General features: G+C 37.8%; 1 protein-coding gene across 1 annotated transcript in view; it reads right to left on the bottom strand.

Moving 5' to 3' along the window:
• MGAT4A (alpha-1,3-mannosyl-glycoprotein 4-beta-N-acetylglucosaminyltransferase A) overlaps positions 1-19,555 on the bottom strand; it is a 77,215-nt gene that overhangs the window by 8,501 nt on the left and 49,159 nt on the right. Inside the window, exons 10-13 of the mRNA XM_054652216.2 lie at positions 14,296-14,426; positions 13,596-13,703; positions 13,003-13,196; positions 773-851 (exon numbers count right to left, since the gene is read on the bottom strand). Of these exons, the coding sequence (XP_054508191.1) occupies positions 773-851; positions 13,003-13,196; positions 13,596-13,703; positions 14,296-14,426 (512 nt within the window). The remainder of the gene's footprint in view (positions 1-772; positions 852-13,002; positions 13,197-13,595; positions 13,704-14,295; positions 14,427-19,555) is intronic.

Below are 19,555 nucleotides of genomic sequence, written 5' to 3'. Positions count from 1 at the left end.
ATGATTACTTACTTAAAAAAATAGATAAAAAGAAAGTTAAAAAAAATTCAACTTACAGCAATTTCAGCCCAGATTTCAAGATTCCTACACCAAGTATATGGGGGAATGCAGAGATACTTTGTCATTTTAATACTAAATAAAATACATTTGTCTGAAGTAACATCTTAATCCTCTCAGTCTTTGTGATATAAATAGTTAGCTGTAGTACCTAGTAGAGGAAAAAGAACCCATACCATCTGACTTCAAACAAGAATATACTTTAGATAATGCAGTACTCTCCTGTGGTAAAACTGGTTCATTTATGGAGAAAAAACATCAGAAATCAGGAGAAAGGTACACATTCTGTTTTAAGAATCTATATATTTCAGTATCTAGTGGGTTTGGATGTGTTTCAATCCCTGAACTAAGACTTTTTTACTAAGTCAAATAGCAGATTGACTTAGGTTTCCCATTTCCCAAAATACACAAGAGAGGGAAGACTGTTTATTTTTTTGTTTTAAATAGTAGCAATGAACTGGAAGAAAATGACCTTGTTCACCTTGAAATTACCAACAGCACTTGTATCAGACTGCACCCTGAATGAACATTTGAATAGTTACAATAGTCTTCTGTGAACATATCCAGTCAAGAGAAGGAAAAGTCTAAGAACATCAGAACATCAAGTTCATACAGTTAAAAGAAGCATTTATGTCTCCTCACTGTTAAAAAAAGTCAATAAAGAGGCTTTGCTTTTATCCTGTAATGGAGAAGATACAAATCAAAATATTTGTACCTGAAAAGGCAAAACTTCTACAGTTGTGTTTAGAAGGATGTCTCCTGGATGCTCTGGATTGCCACTGTGAAACAAGTACCTATAAATGAAAAGGAAAACAAAAGTCGACATACATCAGTCAGAATCAGCTGTGTTACTGTCTTTCATGTTAATTGTCACATACAGATGTTACAAGGATAAACATCATTTTTATACTGAGTCTACATCAGCTGGGGATAAGGTGCTTTCACATATCACTGTAATTGGAAGGGGTCAAGATTTTCAGTTGCTCAAGAGTAGCTGGGCAGTATTTTACACAGGAAGGGAGCTTGCATCATGTGTAATTTGTGCATTACACAAAGCTGTGGTCATTACTGCCTGGCACATACTGGTATCACCTCCTGAAGCACGAGCCCTGCCCTCCTTCTGCCTCTCCCTGTGCCCACAGGATGAACTCTGGAGATCCTTTCTGAAACAGTTCTGGGAACTTAGCCAAGTCAATATTTTGCCCTTTCTCCACCATGGTTCACTGCAAAATCTCATTGATTATTGTGCCAGGAATTCCCAACCCACATCCACACCCTTCATGTTAGCTGAATTCAAACTTCTATTCCAAAGGCAAATTTATTTAAGAAAAAAATATCCCAAACCAAAAAAAGCCTTGTTCTGACATGTATACACACACAAAAAAACCCTGTACCTTTTTAAACCTGTACAAAGTCCCCATTACTCTCACTCAGTTGTGCAATTAACTTTTTTTTTAATTGGACAGAGTAAATATGTTTGAAACATTACCTAAGCCATCCCTATCAGTATCAATCAGTGAAGTGTTCAAATTCTAGCTGCCTGCTGTGAACAGCTTTTGCAGTACTGCACATGTGTAGATTATGTTACAAAAGAGACAGTTAATTCCTCTTTCTTTATATGTGACAGGAACTTCATGTTATTCTGAATATGTATTATGTAAACCAGCAATAATATTTTTTTACCACTAGGTGGAATCAATGCTTGAAAATTGTTCACTACTTGCGATTTTTTCTAGTGGACTGGAGTTAATTCAGATTACTGTCATAAACAATTAGATCCTACACCTACTCAGATGCCACTTTTAGGAAGAATATTTTACTTTTATTAGGTTTAAATGAATATGTAAAAATCTATCAACACATTTCAAATCTTTCTTCAATTGGAACTTAGATCGTACTTACTGTTAATTTCTCTTCAACATTAAATATGTCACCAGCCAGAGACAAAATTAGTTCACAAATTATCACTTGATTAAAATTAAAAACATTATCTCAATTTGCAATTTATTAAGATGCAGTTAGAAATGTAAATTCCAGCTTGTCTTTATCCAATATATCTGAAGCCAGGCTGAATACCTGCCATTAATTCATACTTCATAGCTACAAGACAAGTAGAAAACAGTGCTCTGACCCCAGCCCAGAAATGTCTGTGACCCCAAAATGATAGAAGTATTTTAAGAAAATGCACACATATGTAGAACATCTGTTTTATCATGGCTCAGAAAAGGAGTAAAACCTCAAGTTAAACTTGTGATACAAGAAATCCACACTGATTTCTACTCCATTGGTTTCAGCAGAACTGCACAGTTGGACTGGAAAACAGAACTGGACTAAATAAGCCTCACTTCTGTGTCTCAAGAAAAATAATTTCCACACTGTACTTTATTGTTAGGTTAGTCAATTCCAAAGTATACAAGCTACCTAAAACCCACAGTTCTTCCAAAAGAAATCTTGTGACTTTTTCTAGACCTTAATTACATCCAAAAAAACCCAACAAGTAACAGTAATTATTTTCTAGGAAGATGCCTTCATTGGACATCTCAATAAAAGGAAAACTCTCTGGAAAGCTGACCAGAAAACCAAAAGTACATTCTGCTGTCTTTTGACCTAATAGATCTAACTAGTCATTCCTTAGTCAGTGAGATATCCTGAGCAGTACTGGCCATGTTTTCACTTGAAAACACTGAAAATTCAGAGGAGACTTAATTTAAAATGGAACTTGCTGTCTAAGGTATTGCCATCAAAGGCTCCACCCAAACCACAGACATGCTGCTTTTCCTTAGCACTTAGTTCTGAGAGGACACACCTAAAAATCCCCAAAGAAACTCCCTGTGATCTGGGATCACTGTGCTCTCAATGAACAGTGATTGGCTTCAGAGGTTTGGATGGTTTTTTTGGGGGAAGCAATAGCAGTGAAGGTTTTGTTTGTTTGTGAGGGGTTGTCATTTATTTATTTGGGTTTGTTTGCTTGTTTTTACAAACAACCCTGCAAGCACACAGCCACAGCCAACCATTTCTCCTACTGTGCCATCAGCTTTGAGACTGAGCTGCAGCTTCCCCTCCTCAGCAGTTGTCACTCCATTAGAGCAATGCACTCCTGGCACGGAGCCAGAACAATTTACAGCAGTAATTAATCAAACCTGATTTCCATGTAATCAAACCTGCTATTTCAGTATATTTTCTATAACTATCTGTTAATCCATATGCACACACAAATGTAACACATGCTCATGTCACATTTTAAATTATGTTTAGAAAGGAAGGGGTATTTTTATATCTGAGCCTTGCTTCAACACTTGACAGATAACACCTACTTAGACATTAGAAGTTACACAGATTGAAAACAGAAGCCTAAATACACATACACAGTTAATCCATATCTATAATATTTTGTTTAGAACTAAAATTTACCAATTATAAAATTTTATTTGAAATCAAATGTAATTGATGAACAAACAGATGTTCTACAGTTCCTAAAATAAGTGTCATTAGCTATTCTTTTGTAAAACTTGCTTTTCTGACATGGTAGAGTTTCCAATGGAGATTCTTTGGAAATGGGTTGAGAGAGTAAAACTAATTTCAAAATAAAGGTCAGTTAAACCTCCCTTTCAAAAACCCTTGAAATGGCTTTTAAGTAACCTATCTTTTCCTCCCCAAACCTTTTGGGTTTGCACTCTTTACTCTCCAAGACCTTTTTTACAAAGGTTGTTAATTGCTGTTATGCTAGCTATTCTCCCTCCCAGGTGGAGAGAAGACTCTTATGTCTCCTAACTAATGAACTAATTTATTCATCTGATATTTCTTAAGTAAAACAGACATTTCTAAAAACCACAGAGACATTTGCAGGACATGTAGGGTCCTCATTAAATCACTAATGTAGAGTAATCCAGCTGATACCCAGAGGATTACAAGGTTGTTTCCTTTTATTTAATTCCTACACCAGTAGTAAGATGTCTGGCCCAATCCTTTTTTTCTTTCAAGAGAAACACTGGTTTATAACTGGACTGAATGACCTTAAATGTCTTTTCCAACCTAAATGATTCTATGACTCTATGGTTCTCAGACTATGATAGGTATTTCTCAATACAGATAGTGAAGAACCTGGGAATAGCTTTGCTTTCAATTGCTTAATTATTTTGACACCTGTCCTGGGATTTATATATGACAGGCCATGTAAACAGTAAAAACATGTGCTTTTTTCCCCTAATTACTTAATATTTTTCTTAGGGTAGAATCACTAAGATTTCCTTGTCTACCTGCTGCTTAAACCTAACACCTTGTGAAGTATTCCTTCAAATAAAAATTCTGAAAGCAATGGATCTGTAAATACAGTAATCCCAACCAAACACAAATTCACCTAAAGTTAAAAAAAACAAACCCTACTACTGCCTTATGGAATATTACTTCACTACTTTCTTAATTACAAAATACAAACATGAACACAATTGAACATTTTTGATCAAAGTCATCAGAGAAAAGTAACTCTAACTTACAATTGCTAAGTATAGTACTAATGTATCTGAATCTAAGAGAATCTTTTCTGCTGGCAGTGTCTTTTTAAAGAGTCACAGGTCAAAGATAATAACCAGCTACTCTAGATATTCAAACACAGAGAAAACCTCCTCTCTACCAGAAATAATTAAATCTATGAACTCACATACATTCTGCTCATGACCTCAATGTGGTAGGAGAATAAGAGAAGGCTAAGTATTAATATTTCCTGTAGCATTAAGAAATACACAGAATTTCAAGAGCACTGAAGGTTTAAAGAACAAACGCAAACAGAAAAAAACAACGCCGATCACCAAACTAAATGGAGCAAAGTCAAAGCTGCAAAGAAAAACTTCTGTTTTCATACTCAATGACTTCAGTATTTACCTGGTTTGAGGGGTTGAGTTGTTGCCATGGATCTAGACACACATCTAAAATCAAGCCAAATAGAGGGGAACCCCCCCCAGCCAATAAGCTGAAACAAATATTCATACACACCCTAACACACAAAGGGAGGGGAAGGTAGAAGTGTGATTATCATTTGTACACTGACAAAAGATACCATTAGTCTGCCAATGCAGTTAACTATTTAGGGTACTTTACCAGCCCACACTCAGGTTCAGAACCCCTCCAATAGTGGGGTTCTGAAAGATTCTCACCTTTTGTAACATCCCCCATAAAATGGATTAATCAATATTACTAATCTGAACTGCTGATCTTAATATTCTTTTAATAGCTAAATTTTTTCATCACCTGTGCTTTCAAATAAAGCCCAAAACAACCATGCACACCACTACCCACCCTCTATCTTGCTTATAAAGAGATAAATCTCTCTTCTTTCTCTCACATCCAAGCATATTTATGCCCAAAAAATTATTATTCTATTACCCAATTTGATTTCTTTTAGGTGTTAAAAAAATGTTCTGTATTTTATTTAAATAAAGTGCCCATTATTTTTTCATCTATAGAAAGTGTTCTAATTACATGTTCTAATTAAAATAGAACTGAATACACAACAATTTTATTAGTAAATTATGGCAGTTTTATAAAAGGAAACAGTGTACAAAAATACTTTCAACAGCACAATTCACATCCACTGTCAATATATCTGGGTTTTGTTTTGAAGGAAACAAGAAGTTATTTGACCTGATACTAAGCCTGATTCTAAGAATATAAGAATGCAGGCCTTTGTGCTCTATAAACATCAGGAATCAAATCCTTTCCTTCACATATCCTCCCTGTTTCTTTTTAGCAATCTGATGTATTTTATATCCCATTTTCAGAAAAGGAAAATAGGTAGGAAGGCAGAGAGGAAATGTTTCCTTCCATGTTTGAACGAATTAACCATAGCAACATGCAGCCTTAGAGTTTTTAATTCTGCACAACATGAATTTCTGTAAAAGCAATATTCAGTCAGCAGTTTTTTGGCTTTCTACAGATGCCATCATCCACTGCAAGAGTCATTATTCACCAATTCTATCCAGCATTTTTGATCACTGGATGCAAATGTGGTAAAAGAAAACTAATCTACCTCCTTTGTGTCACTTTCTCAGAATCCTAATTAGGAAGTGTTATTCTACTGTCAATGGAAACCAGTATTAACCATGCACTATTTCCTCATGCAAAACACAAACAGAAGATGAATCATTTTTTTTCCTTCTCTCAAGCTCAATTTATTCTCCTATTCTTCATGCCTCTTACTAAGTCATTTGAAAAAAATTGCTTATACTTCCAAAAAAAAGTGCAGTTCCTCCAGTCTATATATATGCATCTGCAAATTACTCACAATAGGTAAGCAATGCAGTGGAAGCTTTTATATATTTATATATATACATATATATATTTGTTATAATTCCAAATTTGGAAAAAACTCCCCACAAACAAACAAAGAAGAAATGTCCTGGCCTCCCCAAACAACACAAAACAGAAAATACTCCCACCCTATTACCTTCTGTGCAAAATGCCTGGTAAGATTTCCACTTCCTCTGACAAAATGAGCCCATCTAAGTGTCTTTATATAAATTGGGCTGCATGGTTGAGAGCTGCAAGGGTTGAATTCCCCATTTTCACAGAAGTATTGACCCAGTGCACCAAAAGGGCTGAACTTTCTCATGTTTGGCAATGGACCACAAAGCAGCTTGGCTGAAGAGGTGATGGAAGGATTCTGGGGAGTGGTCTGAGTCTGTTTTATCCATCACATGCCTAAGAAACTAATTCTCTCACACCACTTCAAAACTCAATCTGAATCAATGAAACCTGTACCATTTCCTAACCCTCTTCACTTGTGCAGTATGTGTAGAAGGTATTTAGCTGTGTAAGAAAATCTCATTCTCTGATCTACTCTTCTACTGTTTCCCAGACAAGACTGTGACACTTTCTAAGGCTGCACTGTCTCTCTGGAGTGGGCTCACATCAACTGTAATAAAAATATCTGGCATTAAATTATTCTTAAATTTTTCATTTTGGAAGTTGTTAGGGGTTTTTTCTATTTTTTGGATAGGGTTTTTTTGTTTGCATTTTTTGCTGGGGGTGATTGATTGTTCTTTTACAAGGTTATTTCTGCTGAATTTTTAATCCAGTGAGATGTAGAAAGGCTTTGTTGGGGTTTTGAGTTTAGTATGTGCATGTGTATGTGGGTGTATGCACATAAACATTTTTACCCCTCCAGCTTGGCTGGGGAAGCACAGATAACTCCCTTCAGTTTTCCTAAACACAGGCATTTGCCACCATTTGAGATTGCACTTGGGTATGTGACCTCATCAAAGGCTGGAAAGATGCAATTATGACATCTCAGAGACTCCAGTCCTCCTGGAAATCACGTGAAGTATTTTAGAGTATCTCAAGTGGCATTAGACATCTAACATTTTGGCAACAGCAGTAAGCCTCCAAGATTTCTGACTAAGAACTATAAATCCAGGAACACTGCCAAGTACACAAATCTTGGATATTAGTACCATTAAGGAAGAAGCAGCATGTCCTTGGCTTAGGCAGCTCTTCTGTCTCTGATCCATACTTTGAGGTTTTTTTTCCCCTTTTCATATGAAGTCCTGGCCTCATTGTTATGGGCAGAATTCCATGCCCAGAGCAAACAGCATCAGTGCCTGGGAGCCTGCCTGCCAAATCCCTGCTGTCAGTGCATCCATTTGAGGATGTTCTACTCATTAGTACAGAAGCTTATGCAAACAGAAAAACCAAAGTTCTCAAATTCTCTTTTATGTACACTAAAAGTATTATCCCACCTGAAATGTACTGACAAACTCCAAAACATTTAAAATAATACAGAGATTTTCAAATATTTCCTATCAGCTGACATGACCATTACAAGCTTCATAAAATGGTGTTGCACTTTAATAGCATACATCTTTGGAATCAGAATTAAAGATTACTTCTAAATTATACACTCACTGTTTATGCAGTTACATGGTTCTTGAGCTAAAACTGGCCATAAAAGGTTTAATGTATTGGGCTGAAGGGGAGGTTCTACACTGAACAGTGATTATGAACAAAGAACAGCTTATACATCAGGCAAGTCACTACTGTACTCATCTAAAACCAAAACAATTTTGCAGGTCTCTAGGTTTTGAGTGGTTGGTACTGCAAAAGTAAATGATGAGGAAGTTCCATTTCCAGTTTTGGAAAGCTGTTACGAAGGTTTTTTTATGAAGTAATGCATTTGTTCTTGTACCTCTCTAGCCACAGGAGGACTTGCATCCCTGTAGGATGGATAATCTATTATATTTTGGATACATACAAAACTGACTGCTATGATACTTTCTTGGTAACTTTTTTGTACTTAAAAAAAATCATTTTATTTTTCACTGCTAGAGAACTTGTTTTAAAAGCTGCCTTTATTTTCCTTTACAAAATATCATGCACACGTCTGTCAGTTTTTATGTAGGTATTTTTCAGCACTGTCATAATAATTTCAAAGCAGACAAAATAATGTATAACTTTAGTTACCAGGAGTCCAACAAGAGACTATTCATACTCAATACATTGATTTTCTAGCTTAAATAGTCAAATATAGATTTTCTTGCATGACTATTAATTCTGTGTTGTGAGAAGATGCCAGGGAAAATATAAATGAGGTTAACATCATGTGTTCCCTGTGATCCCAGTGCCCAGAATATAGAAAATGAGATGAACAGTCTCAAATACTGCACATCCAGTGTCTATGCCAATATCAGAGTCAAATATCATCTACAAGGTGGTTTGTCAAGGTATAAAGATTCCACTTTAAAACTGAAATCCCAGCAAGTCAGCAAGTTGTACCTCATAAAGTCACTTTATTAATAGTCAGTGTCAAATGAGGATGACTACTCAGTAACTTGGTAAAAGGAGAGGCCAACCAGCTACAGGGCAACTATAGAGCTCAAAGCAGTGATGGGGGAAAAAGGAAGGAAAAAACCCAACACTACAAACAAAACCACATTACCCCTCCCCTAAAAAAAGTAACCAGCTAATCCTTTTAAAAATATTCTAAGTAACACTATGAAGCAGTACTGCAGAAGTGTCTGGAGCACAAGTCCTATGGCTGGAGCCAGGTGGGGGTCAGTCTCTTCTACCATGTCTCAGAGGAAAGGACAAGAGGAAATGGCCTTAAGGTGCATCAGGGGAGGCTCAGATTAGATACTAGAAATATTTTCTGCACTGAAAGAGCAGTCAGGCATTGAAATAATGTCCAGGGAGGTGATGGAGTCATCATCTCAAGAAGTTTCCAAGAGGCAACTGTGTGTGGCACTTAGAGATAGGGGTGCTGGGTTGATGGTTGGACTAAGATGACCTTGAAGGTCTCTTCTAACCTTGATGATTCTGTGAAGCAGTTACATACAAGAAACCTCTTAACCTTTAAAATGTGAGCGTCATATTTTAAAAATATAAAGCAAATGTATATATGTATACTAACTTGTCTTTTCCTGCAGCTTTTTTCTTTTAAAACAAAGGTCAGCATTTAAAATGCATTTATATTGAAGCAAACCTGAAGCCCTTTCTAAAAACATCCATTCTTAATTCCTACTGCAGAACAGCCATAAGTTATGCACTTTCAAGTGTTTTCTCAAAGTAATTAGTGCATATGTTCTTTGAAAACAACATCTGATTTGTGTCAATCACACCTATAGAGAGGACTCTGAAACTTAGTCAAAAAAGAAAAGGTTGTGTTGATGATGGACACCAGCATCACCTAAGTGCTGCAGCAGAATGTCTTTCTCAGATGTGTTTTGACTGGTTCATAAAGAAACTCTTAAATATAATTGTCAGATTTAATAAATAAATCTGTGCTTGGAACAGCAATGTACATGCAAAAACAGTAAAGTGGATTACAATAATTATGCAAAAAACCTGAGGGAACAGACATTCAATATTATTTATCTTTACAATGTAGGCTGTTTTGAGCATTTAGAGAACAGTCCATCCCTTTATTTAAACAACACAAAAGCAACCAACCAAAACCAAACATGTCTTCAACACTGTTATGCAATTCCTTTTTAAAAGGAACCTCCTTCAATCTACCTTCCTTCTCAAGGATTTTCTACTGAAAGAAATAAGTATATTTTCCTATTGCAAAGGATGAGACCCTAGATTACTATTAAGGAACTTCGGTGTTTTGGCTGGAGAACTTTTGCTTTGAAAGAACCTAGAAAGCTTCAGTACAAGAGCTGTCACTAAAGTAAGCATTAGAATGTTTCCATTTACATGTCCCTGATCTCCAGGTGTGGTTTAGAACAAGCACCATTTATTTGACTGCTTAATATTCAGCAGGAATCTGCCAGCCAGGTCTTGCATAAAATAGGAACAAATGCTACTTTCTGCTCAGTGAAGTGAGCTCAGTTCTCACTTTAAGTTAAGAGATCCTTGACAGTGTTATCCCTGACAATATTCTCAGATCTCAAAAATTAAATATTTAAAGACTTAATGAAAGCTAATTACTGAACTGCAGAAAACTCAAATTCAGTTCAGCAAAACATTTGGTGTGGAAAAATAAACTACAGGAACAAGTCAGTGCTCTGTCACTGTGCAATAGATGTGCTATTTATTCAGTCTGAGCTGTGGTCAGTATTTCCATTAAAAAACTTCTTCATCACAAATTTATTATGGCAGTTACTAAGCAGTTACCTCAAACTGACTTGGCAGACGAATTTTCCTTTAAATTCATAGAGCTCTTCTAATACTTAAAAGAGAAAAAGAAAAGAGAAAAAGCCTGTTGCATCTTTTCACAGACAGAAGATTGCTATCAAAAGTGTATTTTCTACTCTTAATTCCCACCATCAGATGCACTTCCCCACCAGGTAAGTCTTCCCAATGCTTGGTCCATTTTCCCTTTTCTGTGTTTCAATCTGCCAGTCACAGTTTTATTTTTGACTGCCTCAGTAAGCATCCTTGAAATATCAGGAAACTCCACCGCTCTATTAGGCCTGCACTTGCCAAATTCTGCAGCTGCTGCTCAAGTTACACAGACAAACAAGTCCCCAGTAATTTGAAATTACAACACCTGTAAATCTAACTAGTCACTGAGTTCAGAAAGGTAAAATACTGTATTTTTGAGGACACTGTGGCAATAGAAGCTAAAAGTTATAGTAAACTTTGAAATGGCTTACAATGATAGCTGAATAGGTAGTATCATTCAAAATTGTGAACTTCCTTTGAGGAAGCAACAGAATGCAAGATGTTTCTTCTAAAACTAAAATGCATTTCTTCAATAAAGAAAAATAACAGGACAAAACAAACAAGGAAAAACCAAAAACAACAACCCCCAAATCATACAACCAAACAAAAACCAAACCAAACCAACACAAAAATCCCCAAACAAACAAATCCTACAACCCAGTAAACCTCTACAAAAAAACACACACAACCACAAAACCCCCCAGAACAACAACAAAGAAAACCAAACAAAAAACTCTCAAAAAACCACCATCCCACCCAAAAAAAAAACCCAAAACGAACTCCCACAAACAAAAGAAACCCCAAACCAAACAAAACAAGACCCTGAAAAACCCCACTTCTTCCCCCAAAACAACAAAACATATAATCCTCTACAGCTAAGACTATTCTTTAATAGAGCAGGTGGACATAACTACCTTAGGCCTGGCTACAATTTTCCAGGGCACAACAATGACCATTATATTCCCTCCTTTTACACAGATAATTAGTACTTTCTCATTCCCCTAGCTCCCTTCAGCATTAAGGCAGCACATATTAAAAAATGTATTTTTTCAACTGTTGGCACAGAAAAAATGTTTTGCCTTTAATCTAAGGAGGTGTGGCAATTTTGCTCCTCCACACATGCACCTTGGACAGCCAACCAGGGGAGTCTTTCAAAGCATAGCAATCTCAAACAACATCTCAAACAACAACCTTGAGTTTCACAGGTCAGACTAGTTTGGAACAACATAGTCACAAGGCAACTACATAGTCACAAGGGAAAAATCTTCACTGTTGTGCTAAGCCAAGGTGAAGACTTAGCCTTTGATTATGTACCAAGGTACACAAGTTGGCTAATTGGATTCAGTTCAGGACAGCAAAAATGTCGCCTTCACAAGGAAAACATTCAGTCAAATTGATTCAAAGAAACTTTGTTCTACTAGGGTATAGGTATTGATCTAAAAAAAACCAACCACATAAGGTGTGTGAAGTAAGGAGAAAAGGAATCCACTAACATAGCAATAGTTAACTGGACATTAAATAAATGAAGTATTTTATAAATCTTGAATTACTATGCTGGCGAGACAGTAGCCAGCAAAGCAGCAAATGAGTCTCAAGAAAATGAAAGGATGACTAATTTCTACAGTGCTAATTACCCTTGATTACCCTTAATTCATCTCACCAGTAGTTGAAAAGAAGTCACCTTTAGTACCCCATCAAATCTCAGATATTTGTATTCTAAAAGCAAACACCTCCCTTTCTTTTTTGTTGCATTTTAATATTTTTTAAACAGGTCAACCTGGAATCTTAGCACAGTGAGTTGTTTCAAGCTCTAAAGCTACATCTTAAAAAATACTACCCTTCAGAGTCCCCAGCTTTCAGGTCTGGGGACATCCTTATATGCTCCAGCAAGATTTCTGATCTGGACAACCAAGGAACCAAGGCCACAGGGCGAAACACACTGTACCACAACCATGCCGTACAATTGCTCTGTAATTAGAAACAGACTAACCAACTACAAATAGGACTAAATTGGCTTCTTTTAAATTCTCTGCATCAGAGAAGCACTGGCTTTGCATTGCATTTTTCATAAAGGCTCTAGATTAAATGAAAAGGAAAATTTAAAAGCAAGACAAGATTTATCATGGTAAGAGAATTAGAGGGAAGACAGTAATGATCACTCTTTCAGCTGAACTCCAAATGTCCTATACCATTTCACTTTAGGTTACAATGACAGCCTCAAATTCTACTTTAAAGCATTCTTGGCACAAGAAACTTCATATATGAGACCAGCAGCAAGTAATCACTAACCTTTCTACATTGACTGGCTTGTCAAATTTAAAGAGTATATAATCTCCAGCAACTGGTGTGACAGCCCAGAAAAAATCTTCCCCTACGTAGGTTTTTTCTAGCGTGTGCCCCTGGTAGACTTTTAAAGATGTCGAAACCTCTGCAGGCGGATTCACGTGGATTTTGTGCAGTAAGGGTTTCAGGAAGTCTTTATCCTAATTGAAAGACAGACAAACATCATGCTGGTCAGACAACCTTGTTTATTATGTTCCTTTCCCAAGTGGTTACACTTAAAACAAACATTGGCATAAAATGGAAAATGAATGCATTACTCATTTTGGGTGCATCAGATCTTGTACTGCTCAGTAATATGGACATTGCATTAAAGTAAAAAAAAATAGAAAAAATATCCCAAAGCAAAAATCCACATAAATAAGCTGGACTGGAATTTCTACTTTATAGTAGTAACCAGTCTGTAACAGATTTAATTCCAGCTGGAGCAATATACATCATGCTTGAAAATGCAAGACAACCAGAAAAGGCTTTTTTTCTCCACAATGTTTTTTCATTTAATCAGCCTGCTCTGTAAAGGAAGGGAAATGTTTTCTACTAACTGTGAGTTTCTGGATCTTCCCTGCTAGAGAAGAGTGGAGGCCAACATGCTGGAAAAGAGAAGGCCTGAAGCGTATCCGTAGGTTAGATTTCTGTCGATCACAATGTTTCTGAAATGGTGGGGGGAAAAGGTAAGGGTGGGATAAAAAACAAAAACAAAACAACACATTAGTAAAAACCAACACAAGGTAAGAACCTAGGCCTAGTTAAGCAGTTTTCTTGTTTTCATTCCAGAAATCTACCAAGATTGCTGTGCAAATGTAATACTGTTCAAGGTCCTTGCACAGAACCTGTTTATTCAGCAAGGGAGTCTCTTGAGAAATGGAGGGCCAAAATATGAAGTTCATTCCCCATTTGTAACTTTCTCCAAGACTGCTAACCAAGCAGTGACATCCTGCAGAGCTTCTCCAGTGGTTACACGTATAAGTTTATTTTAGGTCTGTTACACATAGAATCTTACTAGACTTTTGCTTTTTATCCTACTGCACCCATCTCCAAAATCTGAAGCAATAACAGCTATGATACCCCTGAGAACTTCCCTCTAAAGTTCTTCTTGAGATAAAAATCTTGGCAGGAAGAAAGACTCTTCCAGAGCATGCAGTAACCATAATGTACACTATATGCTGCCTTTCAGCTCACAAAAATTAACTCGTTCATCATCATAAGAGCATTTTAGAAGCTTTATAATAAAAACAAACTTACAGCGTCTTTCTCAGGGTTACACACTTTCACCCAGAGGATATGGTCCAGGAGCCAATCAATAGGTTTCTCCTTATAAAACATAAATATGAACTCTACAATAAGAGTGATATCTGGAGACTGGAACATTTTACCTGTGGGTGACATTAAGAATAACTGGAGTTACTTTAGATTAGAGATAACATTTCCTTTGAAATAAATGAGATGGCAGATAAAATATTTGTGCTGAGACAAGAAATATTAGCGCTGAACAACTTGAAATTTCAATGTTATTCAAAGTTCCATACCTTTCAACTAAATAAAACAGCTATTCAAACAATAACTTGTCATATATCTTGGTGCTATCAAAATATTCAGTGTATATTCAATGTATACACTAAAAGTCTCCTAAAGAATAGAAATTGTCAGTTTTTAAAATTAAGAGAAAGAAGAGTTATGGATTGGCATCTATTGTTGCCCATGTCACGTGTAAGTTCAAGCACCTGAGACAAGGAGTACTGCAAGTGTTATCTGCCAAGTCACACAGTTTCAGCTTCTGCAGGTACAGAAAGCAGAGATGCAACACCTACCACTAACTTCAGAACCTCCCAGGCAGGAAATCAAAGGGAAAGAAGGAAGCTACCAGAACATACCCAGAGACAATGCAACTCAAAAAGAGACATCCCCCAGTAACTGGAGTTTTTTTCTGCAGTGCACAGGCCATCAGCAGGACTTCTGGGTGGCACTGCACAAAAGGATTCTTGGGAATCCTGCAGACTGTGAGGCTTAAAGGAGGCCTTTGCAAAAGAAGGAAACTTACTGCTGATGAAGAAAGTCTATCTAATATCAATATGAGCAATCACCTACATGGTTGTGGAACACACTCCTCTGGCAGTAGAGGTGTCTGAAGAGAAAGGTGGCCAATACACAGGGCTACTGTGTATCAATCTGAATGCAGCACTTGAAAAAGGAGCCTTGCATGAAAACACTGCTAGAGGAGCAACACAACTGGCAGTGGGGCAGTCCAAGGCTGAAGACAGACTTGTGCTTGCAGGGACAAGTGCTTGCAGGGAGGGCACTGAAGCATTGGAACAGGCTGCTGAGGGGAATGCTTAAGGCACCATCCCTGGAGGTATTTAAAAGATGTATAGATGTGGCACTTGGGGACATGATTTAGTGGCAGTGCTGAGTTAGTAGTTTGTCTCAATGATCTTTGAGGTCTTTTCCAACAAAAATGATTCTATGACCATTTGCCAGCTAAAATCCCAAAGGCAGCTCCAGATTTCAAGGAAGATTCAGAAAACATCACCAGGTTTGCAGATGAAGTCTGAAGTCTTTGCTAGGTTACAACAGAGAAGGCAAGGAAGAAAGACATCATGTAACCATGAATCTCTCAGGAAGACATCTGCTGAAGTGATTCAGTTCTGCAGATGTTGCTGAGATGTGGGCAGTGCTGGACTGAACAGGGATGGGCTATTGGGACATGTGTGCACCAATGGATCAGAGTCCAGCAGAAGCTCTTTTCCAAGGCAAGTCTTCTGTCTGTCTATCCACATTTCAGAGTCCTGTACAACACACTGACACACAGCACTCAGGCACGGGAAATGTTTTGTGGGTTTTTTCCACTTGTGAAGAGGCCTCCACAGACTTTCTAAATAACAAATTCCACAAGTGGTAGAGTTCCTAATATTTTCTCTACTCTTAGGAAAACCAGCTGGAGTAGACATTAAGAGGAGATCACTGGAAGAGCCTTGCCTCTTTCAGAAAGCAGGTCTGATGCAATCTCTTTTCTTTATGACTTGTGCAAAATTGGATCAGAACAAAACCAATGCAAGAATATTCAATGGAAACTCTGAGAGCAATCTGGAGGTGTCTGAGTTAGACTACACCATCATGCCATAACAACAAATATGGCAGAAACATCTGACTAAAGTACCAATTATTTCACCTGTTAGAATGATGCTATACTCATTATAGTAGACAATTTACACACTGGGGTGGAAAAGTAAATGTGATAAAACATTAACTGATTTGTCATTGCTATATCAATGTTATCCCTTAGAGAAACTTTTCACCCAGCCCTTTACAAAGCAAAATATTGTCATCACTTCTAAGCTGCTGCTGTAATGAGGTCCTCAAATAGGTATCTCCACATGAAAATACTCTGTAACTAAAATTTGAAACTTCCACTACACAAGGGACAACACTTACTAAGCTAGGGACAATTGCAAAGCTTTATTCTTAAAAGACATCAAAAAGATGTTATTATTTTTATTAGTACATTGTTTAACATTATTTGTGGAAGTAAATATTTAAAAATGGGTAGGAAACAATCATATGATTAGTTAAATGTTGTGTAAAATAGTCATGCAGAATAACAGCTTTCAGCTTGTCACACTTCCAACTAAACGGATCCCAATTTTCCTGGTGATTCATCTCTGCCTACTGCTTCCAATGGCATAGGGCAAGAGAGGAGAAAAATATTGCAAGCCCTGATAAAACACCAGCTAATAAATGGAACTATTGAGATGTTTCTGGGATTTTTATGGGACTGAAACCATCATTTCTAGGTGACAGCTGCTGAGGCAGTCTGTCAGTCACATCTGTTTCCATACAAAGTCCACCTTTCCATGTGTTGTCAGAGAGATGCACAATATGATGAGAGTCAGAAGACAGAAATATCCCCACATATTGCCCTAATCTCAATGCCTCTTCCAGGATCTGTACACAGCCATGATGCTCTAGAATACTTTTATTCTTCTACCCAAGGACAGAGCAGAAGAATCACAGTGACATTTTTTTCCTTTGACTAGCTCATCTTCTGAAGAACATAAGGATTACTGACTGTCTTGTCCTCACCCACAGACCATGTCACTGAGAGCTTGGCATGACAGTACAGGATCCTACAATTCAGTAAACTGAGAACAAGACTGAAGATATGAGTAGGAATTTACTCTTATCCCTAATTTAAGTTATCCTAATTTTACATAAAATAGCAACAGGATATCAATGTATTATTTACCTCCATATGGCAAACTTGTCTAGGCTCAGAGGCAGTTTCCTCTAGGCTGGCACTCTACTGTCCACCATGAGTCAACCACTCCAGACCCCAGAATTAGATTACTGGGGAGTAATCTAATCACCATGGTGATGTCACAGGGCACAGCAGGGAAAAACAAACAAGCAAACAAAACCCAACCAACCAACCACCCACAAAAAACCAAACCAACCAACCAAGCCACTCTGACACATCCAACTGCAGCTAGTCAGAATAAGAGAGGTGAGCCAGCTGTACCTGCACTGGCATCTTTAGACCAAGCAGCCTCTTTGCCTTACACTCACAGCACCATGGAAGTGTTCAACGGTGAACACAAAGTCTTCTCATGTTAATTGCTAATGAACACTGGAGCAAAGATGAACAGGAAACACCCTGATCCCAAGACAAGCCCTTGTCTTCCTTCCTTCAGTAACCAAGGACAGACATGCCCATACCACTATCTGAAATGCTGTCACCACCTTCCACACACAGCTTGGTCCCAGCCCCTCATCCCTCTGCATAAATCACCTCACTTATCTGTCATTTCTGTCTCAGGACACCACCTGCTCAGCAGTTCTGCCATGGATCCATGTCCCCTTTTTTCCATCAAAACAGTCTCCCTACGGCAGCCCAAAACCAGAGCTCTGCAGTGAAGTCTCTGGTTAAACCAGTGGCCTTCAAAGCTCTGGATCCCTGACTGGGCACACCTAGTCCTTGTAATGGAAACCAGCCCAGTACAACTCCTACTGCACAGATCCAACAGTCAGCCCCTCTGAATTCAAATCAACCAAGCCCTTGCCTAGTCTCTCCTAACCAAGAGCAGCAGCAGCACCAGCCTGGCTTCCCTAGGGCACAGCCACAGCCCAAGAACAAGCAGCAACATTTGCTGAGGTCCTTCTGTCCTGCAGCTCCCATGCAGCAGCACATGAGGAAAGTGCTGTGAGCCACAGAACCACTGAGACACCACCTACATCCAGCCTAGGGATTGCTCACTGGCCATCCCCAATATGCAGCCAGAAATCATCCAGCCAAAGAGACCAAAGCAAAGCACTGCAGTGAACACAGACTGCCTCTAACTGCAGACTCTGAGAAAGAACTGAAGCAATGGCTCATCCTGCACCCTGTAAATGCATTTGGTACAGTACATAGGAACAGTCATAAATCCAGGACACTCTGCTGACAAAACTTCAGAGCTTTTGGATTCTGGGCACATGCAACCTATCATTGTGAAGAAACTTCAAAATCTGAAAGAACTAAGAGACAAAGGTAAAAGTTTGCTCCATAAAACCCTAGAGATACAAAATGTAGACTTTGTCCAATTTATTTATCTATATTGATAAAAATGACAATCAGGACTGAAAAAAAAAACCCAAACCTGTGGAACACTTTCTGATGTACTGTGTCCTGACAAGACTTCTATTCATTTTTCAGTCCCTTTAAAGGCCATCCTTAGTGAATTATTCTGGCCATCTCAGTATTTTGCTGGCAAATACAAGGCACATACAAAATAAAACACTTTGTTTTCTAGTTCTCTGAACTGCCAATATCTAAATCATTTTAATTCTTCCACATAAGCATCACAAACATTGAATCTACACCAACAATAATTTTACACCTGCAAGCACATATTCTAGCCATAGCTGATGTTTTCAATGCTTTCCCTGGTAATGATATGCAAATTGCTGGCATTAAAACCAGAATCTCTTTGAAGTTATTTAAAGCTCAAATGTTTGACTTGTTCTACTCTTTCCCAAACTTCAACTATGTGCACAGCTTGAGCCAAACTGCAATCAGAACAACTTAAAATAATCAAAACAACAGGCCTTAAAACATCAGGACACAATAAGACTCAGAGGAAGTGCACAAGACAACCAAAAGGCCATTTCAGACCACTGCATGAAATGTTTGTGACAGCTGGCATTATAGGTACAGTGCAAGGATTGCAGTTCCTCTGGAAAACACTTCAGCTCACAGGCAGTTGGAAGACAAACCATTATTCCTCATAAAAAGCCAGTAGGACTTTCCTACACTATGTCACAGGTCTCACAGTGCAAACAAGAATCCAGAAGAGTAAAAGATACATCTCCTTCCCCAGAGCTTCTCAAGGAAACAGCATACATCTCACCCATTATTTATTAGATACTTGACAGCACTTAAGACTATGCTTTCAGGATTAAAAAAAACCAAAGGAAGCAACGTCTGTTCTGTGGCAGAGGTGACAGAATTCTATAATCCTGCTGTCAGCCT

This window comes from Agelaius phoeniceus, chromosome 2 (assembly GCF_051311805.1).
Source record: "Agelaius phoeniceus isolate bAgePho1 chromosome 2, bAgePho1.hap1, whole genome shotgun sequence".
Classification (NCBI taxonomy): Eukaryota; Metazoa; Chordata; class Aves; order Passeriformes; family Icteridae; genus Agelaius; species Agelaius phoeniceus.
Note: the sequence above shows the minus strand (reverse complement) of the source record. Positions and strands in the feature narration are given on the sequence as shown.